Here is a 12,174-nt window from a genome sequence, read left to right on the forward strand (position 1 = left end):
TCTTTCTTAAACTCATTCACTGCCATTGACGGCTATAGACGTCATAAATTAATTTGAACTATTTATATTAGTTTAACATTTGTTTCCACTTTTGTTTACAAGAGTATGAAAACCTAGATTTTTTTTATAAACGTTTAGAGCAGATATAAAATGTGTGATTAATCGTGAGTTAACTAGTCAAGTCATGCGATTAATTACGATAAAAAAAAATGAATTGCCTGACGCACCTTATTAAAAAAAAAAAATCTTTAAAATAAAAATACAAATAATCATTTTAAATATTTTTTTAATTTTTATTTTATATATATAAACAATTATTAAAAATTAGGGGCGTCAGGCGATTACAATTTTTAATCGTAATTAATCGCATGACTTCACTAGTTACCTCACGATTAATCACACATTTTATATCTGTTCTAATACAATAAAAACATTCTAGGTTTTCATACTCTTGTTAACAAAAGTGGGAAAAATGTTAAACTAATAGAAATAGTTAAAATGAATTTTTGACGTCTATAGCCGTCAATGGCAGTGAATGAGTTAAGTGACTTCAGATGCTATTAATTTGAAAGCTGCTCTATAAAATGAGAAAACGTTTAATGCATTTATTGAACAACTATAAGTCTCCATTATGAAATTGCTGTTTTCCAAACTTTTCAGCTCAATACAGAAATCAGAAACTTGCTTTGTCCCTGGGTCACAAACTTACTAAAACGTATAATGTATTACCATAACATCACCACATACATAAAAACAAATACACAACAAATGACTATTACAATAAATCAAAAAGCACTTTGCCAAGAAATTGCCTGCTTAATGATTTACGCAATCACATTTTGTACAGTATTTTAAAACACATTTACCCTAAAAGGGAAACTGAATAAGAAATAGGAAATTAAAGCTCTAGTCTGTTGTTTGTTGCGAAAGTTTAGTTAGCGACTGCGCCCGAGTTGAAATCCATCTTAAACGGGAATTTATGAACAGTCGCTTAGTATCAACACATTTAAATACAGTAATAAATGTTACATTCATATTGTAGGGGAACAAATGGTCCAAAGTGACTCCCTGTAGTATGCGAGAAGCACTTCAGTGTCTCTGCAGGGGTTGGACTTTGTAACCATTATCGCTGCCAGATATGAGTGCGTCTCTCTTCGAGAAGTAGATGCGAAAGAAAAGCAAAAAGTATATTCAAATTCTCAGATCTAATAATATCTTCTGGGCTGCACATTTGGAGTCAAATAGCTAGCTAACATGAGAGTCTACATAACTGTAAACTACATATTTTGAAAGAAATATTGTATGTTTCTGACAGTTTTTTGTCAATTTCTGTATTGGAGTTCATTTGATCTGACAGAAGTCGGGGACTCGAGTTACATGACTTGATTTAAGTTACGTCGCCTAATTTAGGACTTGGGACTCGCTTGGCTAAAACATGAAAGACTCTAATAGACTTGACATATAACTTGACTTAGATCTAACATTCTGTACATGACTTGCCTGTTTATCAAGACAATGTGGCAATGGCGATTTGTTTTGCTTTTGAAGGAAATGTCTTTTTTTTTTGTAGCGCTGCACCAATAGACCAGTACACAAGGTTACAACTTAGTATGAGAACTAGGTTTTTGACAAAATGGGTTAATAAAGAATTACAACATGCAACAATTACAATTCAAAGATGGGAGAAACAACAGGTGTAACATCTACAGGACTACAAAACTCACAAAGACAGATAGCGAGTTTAGCTAACTGATATCTGGTCAAACATTAGCTAAGCTTCATGTTGGTTATCCATTTAACTGAAAAGACATTAAAGTACACAATACGGAGGCTGGTTTGGGACCATTAAAAACGTGAAATGTCACTTGGTTGCTAAAGCTAACCAGCGCAGACACAGAGTACATAGTAGCTAATGCTAATGACTTAGCTTGGGACATGTGTGGAACTTGAAGATCACGATTTCAGACTTACCGGTACTTATGACTTGCATCTATTTGACTTACTCAACAGGACTACAAAACTCACAAAGACAGTTAGCTAGTTTAGCTAACTGATAGCTGGTCAAACATTAGCTAAGCTTCATGTTGGTTATCCATTTAACTGAAAAGACATTAAAGTAGACAATACGGAGGCTGGTTTGGGACCATTAAAAACGTGAAATGTCAATTGGTTGCTAAAGCTAACCAGCGCAGACACAGAGTACATAGTAGCTAATGCTAATGACTTAGCTTGGGACATGTGTGGAACTTGAAGATCACGATTTCAGACTTACCGGTACTTATGACTTGCATCTATTTGACTTACTCAACAGGACTACAAAACTCACAAAGACAGATAGCTAGTTTAGCTAACTGATAGCTGGTCAAACATTAGCTAAGCTTCATGTTGGTTATCCATTTAACTGAAAAGACATTAAAGTAGACAATACGGAGGCTGGTTTGGGACCATTAAAAACGTGAAATGTTTAATTGGTTGCTAAAGCTAACCAGCGCAGACACAGAGTACATAGTAGCTAATGCTAATGACTTAGCTTGGGACATGTGTGGAACTTGAAGATCACGATTTCAGACTTACCGGTACTTATGACTTGCATCTATTTGACTTACTCCCACCTCTGTACAGCTTACCTTAAGAAGTGAGCGGATGTTTACCATCATACTGTATATCTCTTTATGCTAGGCTGGGCCTGACTATTCCTAGCAGGTTAAATTCACTCATCGCTCACAAAACGAATAAGCGCAATTTGGCACAAAAAAAAAAAAGGTAAAATAAAGTTTTCATCAGCGTGACGATTGCCTGAGCTGGAGTAATAAAGCCTCGCTGCTCTGGGCTGCTGCGGCAGACTCAGGGAACGAAAAAGATGTGTGGATTTCAATGAGACTTTAATAAAAACCCATTACTTATAGTTAATGACCAGAACCCAAACAGCATGTAGCCCACCGTGAGATCAATGGACAAGTTGGGAGTAGAGGAAGATGAAGGCTGGAGACATGAAATCCTGACCGCTCAGTATGAAGTACGAGATTAATTAAACATTTACAACACTATTGGAAGCTTCCAGCTCACCTTGAAATGGAATAATGGCTTTTTTATGACAACTTATTTTCACTTGAGAATGGACTTATTCAAGCGTTAACTCTCTCCTTTAAAATAACAGGTTGGTGTCTCATTAGCAAGTCAAGAAAGAGAATAAGTCAGAGAGGGACTTCACAGGGTGTGTTATTGTCAGCGTGAAAACTGTCACTCTTTGCATGGAACGTCAATATATCACCCCGTTGTCTGACCTATATGCAACATGGGCGTACTAAACATCACGTTGTATCATTCGTGTGTTAAATGGAGATGATGGTGATGTCATGGTGGTACCTGCGGCCGCTGAAGCCGGCTGCACACTGGCACTGGCCTGTGACGTGGTCGCACAGGCCGCCGTTGCGGCAGGAACAGTCTTTACTGCAGTTGATGCCGTACTTGCCGAGAGGGCACGGCTGGCCACAAACGGAACCCTGTGAAGAACAGAAGCATATGAGATCCATTGTAGATATTCTTAAGTGTGTTGATTCATAGTTAACAATTTAAGGGAATGTAAAAAATTTCGAAAAATGGCAAAATGACATTTCACTTGCATCTCAATTCATTATCAATAGATGACAGGCTGGAATGCTTTAAGGGGAATCCATATGTGACCTCACTAGTATAAACATGACATTCTGATTAATATTACACTTGTGTAATATGAGTTATGCAGCAAACTCTAGCCATTTTTATCCAACTCAGGGGGCACCCATTTTGCTGTCGACTGAAGATGACATCACAGTTGCTCAGGGCTCGGGCAACGACCAATCACAGCTCACCTGTTTTCTGAAGCTAAGATGTGATTGGTTGTTACCTGAGACCTGAGCAACTGTGATGTCATTTTCACTCAACGGCAAGTGGCAAAATGGCCTCCTTGTCATGTTTCGGTTTTGTAGGGGTTGGGTTTTGTTTATTATGGGTATTGCTTCTGTCATGTGTTCCTGATTTCTTCCCGTCTCGTTATGTGTTCCCCAGGTGTGTCTCATTAGTGTTGGTGTATTTAGTCTGTTGTGTTTGTCCAGTCTGTGTGGAAGCATTGTCGATGTCATGTGTGGAAGGAGTGCGTTTCGGTTCGTCTCCGTTAAGTCTCCATCACAGTTAAATCTTCTTCGTCTTCACCGCCAAGTCTTTTTCGTCCTTACCGCTAAGTAGCCTTTGTCCACACCGCCAAGTCTTCTTAGGCCGCTAAGTAGCCTTCGTTCTCACTGCCAAGCATCTTTCATTGTCACCGTTAAGAAGTCTTCGTCACCGCCAAATCACCATCATCGCCACAGCAGTTGTCCACGTCACAGTCAAGTCATCTTCGTCTCAGTCCAGTCGTCCACATCACAGTTAAGTCATTTACGTCCAGTCCAGTCATGGCGACCAGCCTCCTCTTGCCCTATCCCGGTCTTGGCGACCAGTCCAGTCTCTGTCTCTGACTCTGCATGTTTCAATAAAGATCCTCACATTGCCCTTCTTTCCTGTCTCCCTGGCGTTTCTCCCCGCATTTGGGTCAACCCTCATCCACGCACACCAATTCATGACACGCCTTCTGATATTGATAAAAACTGCCGGATTTTGCTGCTTAACTCGTATTCCATTAATGCAATATTAACCAGAAAAACACATTTAGACTAATGGGGCTGCATAAAAATAAAAGATAAAAAAATAATATATATATATATATATATATATATTTGGGGTCGACTTCCCCTTTAATGCTCAATGGAATAATGTAAAATGTTGCGACTACATAGCATTATTTAAAAATTTGATGAAAATTTGTAGTGCATGTATGATGTACCGATACCTAATTGTTGCTGTTACTGTATTAGTACATAATTGATGATTTTAAGTGCTGCACATTGACCTTTTATTATGATTCGCACTAAGAAAATTACAAATAATATCTCATTGGAAGATGAAGGCGAACACCGTTGGTTCAGAGCCCGTCATTTATTATTAAACATTCGTATTACACATGATTAATATGCTATATAGTCTTTAAATAATTCATATGATCATGCTATTTTTGTTCTTTTTCTCATAATAATGTAGTTGTAATAGATACACAAGTTGATGTTTAGTAGCTTTTTATGTGTAAAAAATAAAAATAAAAAAATAAAAAAATAAAAATAAAAATAAATCATATCTGGTAACACCCAACATCTAAACCGGAGAAACGTGATGTCTATTATGTCTCCAAGCCAAATAGCAAAGCAAGGTAGTGGCAATACTGCAAAAATGTAAATAGCCACCCATTCATTTTCTATAGTACTTATTTTGTTCAGGATCTATTTATCCAAAAAGAGACAGTGCATATTAATGAACCTTTGCATGTAAATATGACAGATTCTAGCCGTAGGCTAGTTTTCATCTGTAGTCTCTTGGAAAATTGATGCAACATTTTAAGTTATGTAAATTTCTATGAGTGTTAAAATGAACTAATTGTTCCTCAAGGGAAACTTTTTTTAGGGCACACAATAGTGTGACATGGTTGTATTGCAAAGTGGGGCGTGTTGGGCAAAGGATCCACAGAAATGAGCTTGCCCCCTGCTTGGTGTGGGTATTTGAGCACTAGATCCGAAGCCTCCCCACTAACCTAGTGGAAAAGAAGACAGCGGGAAGGCCTGCTAGTATGGGATATTTTCAGTTATCTGTTTCGGAAGCGGTATGGATAGTGGGCCAAAAGACCATTTGAAACCGTTATTTTTGCATATACAGCATATATTGCATAAGCAGATGGATTTTTATTGCTAATTTTAATGCAAACATTTTCTTTTTTTTCTTCTTTTTTTTTTACAAACATTTTCTGACAAGAAGTAAACTTCCTGTATCAGGAGTCACCTGACTGATAGTGCCCAATAATGTAACACTAAATCTTATAATTAATGCAATAATTAGCCCAACTTTGCATCATCAGACATGATTGATGAATATTTTTCAAGGTTAACTCAAGGGACTTACCGTCCACCCTGCGCGGCAGGAACAATCCCCGGTGATGTGGTGACACGTGCCTCCGTTCTGACACGGGCAGCCTTGCTCACACTGTGGCCCGTGACTGCCGTAGGGGCAACGTTCGCCACAGCTGCCACCACACAAGTCAACAGTCAGACATGTAAAAAACTGGTGCGGAGTTCAACTTGTGTCAAATGTCGTCGCTACTCACAAGGCGCCCGTGTAGCCTGGTGCGCAGATGCACTCTCCGGTTTCGTGGTCGCAGGTGGCGCCATTGAGACACTGGCATGGCAGTTGGCAAGCTTTACCGTAGTAACCTGGCTCACAAAGCTCCTCGCAGCGCCATCCTTGGTAGCCGTCGGTGCAGACGCACGCCCCGGTGATGGGGTTGCACTTAGCCCCATTTTGGCACTGGCAGCGATTGCTGCAATGAGGTCCCCAGAAGTCACTCTCGCAACCTTCAGGAAAAACACAAATGGGGTTAGACTGACGAGTAAAAAAATACATTCTGCGCCAGCATTTTCGCCAAAGAATTGGCAGTACAGTAATACAAATTATTCAGAACTTCCATCTGTTTTCTACATAGCTTGCCTGAGCTGGAGCCTAAAAAAAGGTCCATCTGACTCCTTCCACTGGCCAGTCAATCCCAGCACACATTGAGAAAAACAACCATTCGCGTTCACAAACAAATTGAGGTCTTCAACAAATCTAACAAAATTCTGGAGAAAACCCACACAAGCACAGAGAGAATTTGAAAATTCCAGACAGAGCCAAGATTCAAACCTAGAACCTCTCAACTATTAGACCACTGTGCTACCTCTGCAAATCCTGAGATACCTAAATGAATAAAACCACGAAAAAGACCATTTTTGAGCCATTCTCAAACTTTGTAGCCGCACGCTGACCTGTTAGCTTGAACTTCAAGCTATTTTTGGAATATCAAGTTATCCACCTCTGGACCATAAAGGGAAAAGATGTCCATCCCTTGTTTGCTAACATTTAGCCATAATGCTAGCAAACAGAGGCTGAGCAAAGGGACCTCAGGCAGAAGCCACGCAGAATTAGCAACATTTTTTTTTCACCTCTTTTAGTTTTTTGTAGATTGTACATTCCAAAAAAATATGACTTGTTCAAACTGACACATTTAGTGTTAACACGGGTGGCCAAGTTCGGTCCTCGAGTCCTGAATCCAATGATCAGCTCATCGGCAAGCGTTGCAGAAGCCTGATAACGATCCTGATCATGAATCAGGTGTGTTAGTGGAGAGAAACATGGAAAACAGGCTGGATAGTGGCTCTCGAGGACCTTCCCTGCTTCTGTTACGAAGACGTCCTTCGACTAACATAGCAGCTTTTGGCTAACGCAGGCTTGTTTACAATGCTAATGTTGATTGCACATTCAAAATAATGTGACTTCAAATTGACACATTTAGTGTTACGGTAACACTGTAGAATTGCTACCAAGGTAGCAGCTGTGGCTAACGTAGGCTTGTTTACAGTTCTAATGCTAGCTTAGTATTGCTACTTGCTAGTGCTGCCAATTTTATCAAAGTTGGACAGCATTGTCTAGCTATTTCTTACAACTATGTGCTTTCATAATTACATGCCATTATAAATGACACTTTGGTCAAACTTGAGGTTGGGGGGTGGGATTAGTGAAGCGAGTGAAGCTACATTTAAATCTTGCTCACTGTTTTAAAATTGCGTACTCACCATTTAATTCCTTATCTTAACAAGACATTCTGGACAAGTCAATGCTTCCAACTTTGGTGGTAACGGTTTAGGAGTGGCTTTTTTTTTTTCCTGTTCCCAGTGCACAAAGTCAGGCATGCCCAGAGAAGTATGGTGCGGACGCCATCAAAAACCTTTGGGATGCGCCAGAACAGAGGCAGTGAGCCAGGCCGTCTCTCTGTTCCAACATCATTGAACTTTCCACAGACCCACTGCAACATTTTGTAGAAAGTCTTCTCAGAACTGTGGAATAGCTGCAAAGGGAATATTTTCTACTAATTTCAGTTACTGTATGCTAATATATCAGAACTTTAATAGAAAACATAACCTTAAATGAGTCTACAAGTCGGCAAATCTTAAAGATACATAAGTCACTATTGGCAAAACCGCATTGATGGTCAAGTGTTAGCTTTTACAACTTTGCTAAACTAATTGTATTTCATTGGAGTAATTGCGCAGACGATACCTGAATGAGACAACATTCATCTCCCCTAATCGCACTCTTGGCTCTTGCAAGCGCACTGTTATATTGACACTGTAAAAATTGCTACTTCACGTGGCCTCAAGTAAATAGCCTGATGACATGACCAAGTGTGGCCTGAGGGAGTGGTGTAAAACAAGCACGTTCGCACACTGCGCAAGTGACAGGTGTGTTTAGAGGCACTCAATAATCCCACAAACTGCAAGCGAAGAGCTAATCCTTCAATGTTAAATAAACAGCCATTTTTTATGGGAAGACCAATTGGCCCAGAGCGCAGGTTGCCGGCTGCCTCGCAAACCTAATTGTTCTTGAGAGAGTGGAGTGCTGATTTAAGTGATTGGTATGGCCTGATGTAGCTCCATCAACACCTGCTCTATTGCTTCGCATAAAAGCACATTTTGAGCCCTATTGGCTGCAGCCTGTTAGGTGAATATTCTACTATTGATTGCTGGCAGGCTAAGGGGCCGCCGTCTTGTATGTCCGCTTTGCCAGAGGTGTGATCAGCCAATGTGGGAGCTCAATGAAGCCTATTTGGTGGTTGCCAGCCAAGCTTGTTTCTCCGGGCACACAGCAGGAAAATGATCATTCCCTCCACGGATACAGACAGGTGCGCCCAGAGGGTGGTCGTCAAACACGTCGCTCGGCCGCCGTGGCTGCTGCGGCCGCGTCCACAAGAGGCGGCGCGGCTCGCGGGCCGTATTGAGTGAACATAAATCTGCTCCTGCGTGGCCTCGTGTGCGGCATTAATGGTTACCTAAAGGTTGAGTACTTGAAAAATGTCAGGGCATTGAGTTTGCAGGAGTAGTTTAACTCATTGACTCCCAGCCATTTTCACTGAAGCAACCCCCTTCGCTCCCGGCTGTATTACTGGATTTTGCAAGGCTCACAGAATATTGTGTTCTATTGCTATAAAAACATGGACCCTACCGAAAGAAAGATTAGAGTCTCTTCTTTCATCAGGAAAAAAAGTATATTTCTATCGGTTTCAGTTTTGCAGCAATTAGAATAGAATATAGCTAAGTTTCATCATTATTCAAAAATCTGTCCTATCCATCTGTACGCTCTAGCAAAACAAACAAAAAAAAAATATATATATATATATAAAAACGTATAAATACGTTTTTGGGACCGTGACAATATTTAAAATAGAACATTTTTATACGTTTTTGGGAGCAAATGAGTTAAGTGCATGTCTTCCCAGTTTCCATCTTGATTTGTTCTGTTGAAATCATGCTAATTGCTGAGTGCACCGTTATCTCTGAAATTACTTATTTTTTCATTTTCAGTTGAATTTGTTGATATATACAGCAAGTATAATAACAGCAAGCATGACCCTTCAGATGACAGATAGTCAGACCCTATTTAAGGGCTTTACTGTCCCCACGGAGCAATTTGGTTTGCAAAAATGCAATTCAAATAGACCCAAGTTTCATAAATATAAAAAAACACAATGTAGTTGCTTCATGGTATCCAGTACACAGTAAATTCTGTCGAGTAAATTTTACTCCAAACGGAGTCTATTTGGTCCCACTTTAAATAAAGTAAAATTTAAACTTGGAAGAGAGTTAAAAAAAAAAGTCACTCAAGGGTTGAGGAGTCGCGTGTGTCAACTGGAATTTTCAGAGCTCCAAGACCAAAAATGATGTTTTTTGTTCTCCTTTTGGATAAAAGCAAACTGTAGTAGTGGGGTAGCTCAGGTGGTAAAGTAGCAGTCTCCAAAGTTGAAGCTAAGGTTGGGTAAAAAAAAAAAAAAAATTGTCAAAATCTCTTCTTACCAAATTTATTTAGATTTTCTGAGTGAAAAATCTTAAATAGTTTTTTTTTCATGTGATAGGCAAATTCTCTCGTAGACACAAAAATTACTGGAGTATTTTACTCTCTTCCAAGTGTAAATTTGACTCTATTTTGAGTGGGACCAAATAGACCCAGCTTAGAGTCACATTTACTCCACAGAATTTACTGTGTAGGTGATCACACAAAGCTGCATTGTGAGCTCAACCATTCGGCGCCGTAAACCGTCAGGCTTGCAGTTGGAAGCCCATTATCCAACTTGGCCCGGGCGTCTCTCACTTTGCCCGCATTGACAGCAGTTAACTGTCATTTAGAAGTCAGCGCTGATGTGCGGCAAGCGAACACAGAGGACACGAGCGTGAGGACATCAGTTTCTGGGGAGCGCGGCTAAATTGAGTGATGTGACGATCCGCCCCCGGTGAGTTGTTTTGCGCCGGCAACAAGTCTCGCCGCGCGTCTGAAGCCAGCGAGTCTCACCATCCGACCCATTAACTGCACCGGCCCGGGTCAGGCTACCTAACGAGCGGACGCATACACAAGCCGCCTTGGACTCTCAGAGCTCATATTGTATAAGAGCAAGGATGCGGATAACCTCACATACAGGGGAGAAGAACAATCCCAAAGTGCTGGGTATAATCTCCTTGGCTGGAACAAAACAGATTGCATTGTGAGGAAAGGAGCCAATGGCAAACTTTTGAAGGTGACGTCCAAGTCACGGGCTCTGAAAGCCGTGGCGCTGGTGCCCAGCTTTGAAGTGCGCTCAAGATGAGTGACCGGCTGCAATGGGATTAAGAACAAACAACTTCCAGCAGCTGATTTTGCTCACAGGTTCTCCTCTGCGTGGCCTCCTGAGCACACACTGATTGACACCCTATAATGAGGATGTGCCACAGAAAGTCACCAGAAGCCTCTCAAAGTTCAAGTCAAAATGGACGAGTCAAACCCTTTCAAATCAGGTTGTCTGGGAAAGTTCTCCGCAAGGTTGTTGCAGTTGGATCCTTGCCACTTCATATAGTTCGGTTTTCAGTTTCAGAAAGTCTGACTAAAATCAAATTGTACGAAACCCAAAGCAATAATTCCCTTTGTGAATAATGTATATCTGATCAATCCGTTCCAGAAATTACACACACACAAAAAAAAATGCAATTTATAGAGAATAATTACTGCTCCACATACAAAAACAGAGAAATATAAAGTCGATAAACCTCACTTTTAACTTTGCTTTCTTTATTAAATGTCTGCAACTCAGAACTTTCAGTCGTATAGTGTAAAAAGGGTTCAACAGGCGACAAGCCACATCCTCAATGCAAGCTTTTATCAACAACTAAAGGCAATAACAAGCTTCCCGGTCTGCTTGGCAACGCTCGGACAAGTTTGAGCATAACATCCTGTCATAAGCCAGGCCTTCAAAATAAGAGCACTGCAGTATAATAGCAGTTTCACCACAGCCTCGTTGAGCCCAAGGTGGCCTATTTAGAACTCGATCCCTAACAATTTTGTGCTTGTTTATTGAGCGTGACTGCAAAATGAGCCACAATGTGGCCTAAGAAAGCGTGGTTGGAACTGTTATTATATGTTTTCTTTTATTTTGAAGGTCTGTCCCTTTGACAGGATGTGTTACATTGATGTTGCCCGAGTGTCGCCAAGCATAAAATATTGCATTGCGGAAAACGCTGTTGAACAAATACACAACTTATGACATGCTTTGCATGAATCAATTCCAGGAAACGAATGGTCAAGTCACATGTTCCTTAGCATGAAAACGGTCGGATGGACGAAAAGCAAGACAAATTTTAGACAATAAAAATAGAACGTCGAAGATCATACTAGGACATATTCAAATCGAGATTACACTATACCATTGAAAATGTACTTTTTTTTCTTTTTCACAAATAATTGGGTCTGTGGAGTGCACGCACCCCATGAAGTGTGAAATTAAACAATACACTTTTTTTTCTCCCTGATATTGTTTCTGTGAGCAAGCCGTTCTGCACTCCCACATCATTGCTTTATAACAGTGGCGTTTTACTTAATATCAGCCCTTTAAGAAAACCCAGAGTCAATTTCCAAACAACAGCCAAAGTCCATTCGACACATACACACAGTGCACCGTAGTTTACAGACAGCTGCCCACAGGAGTCAAAATGATTTTACCGTCTA

General features: G+C 40.3%; 1 protein-coding gene across 7 annotated transcripts in view; it reads right to left on the reverse strand.

Annotated features, from left to right (window-relative positions):
• The window catches only part of megf11 (multiple EGF-like-domains 11), a 123,705-nt gene that overhangs the window by 37,350 nt on the left and 74,181 nt on the right, over window positions 1–12,174 (reverse strand). For all 7 annotated transcript variants that reach the window (XM_077567196.1, XM_077567191.1, XM_077567190.1 and 4 more), the window contains 3 exons: window positions 6,224–6,470; window positions 6,022–6,142; window positions 3,367–3,503 (listed from right to left, as the gene is read on the reverse strand). In XM_077567196.1, coding sequence (XP_077423322.1) covers window positions 3,367–3,503; window positions 6,022–6,142; window positions 6,224–6,470 — 505 coding nt within the window. The remainder of the gene's footprint in view (window positions 1–3,366; window positions 3,504–6,021; window positions 6,143–6,223; window positions 6,471–12,174) is intronic.

The sequence above is a fragment of the Vanacampus margaritifer genome, chromosome 6, assembly GCF_051991255.1.
Source record: "Vanacampus margaritifer isolate UIUO_Vmar chromosome 6, RoL_Vmar_1.0, whole genome shotgun sequence".
In the NCBI taxonomy this organism is placed as follows: Eukaryota; Metazoa; Chordata; class Actinopteri; order Syngnathiformes; family Syngnathidae; genus Vanacampus; species Vanacampus margaritifer.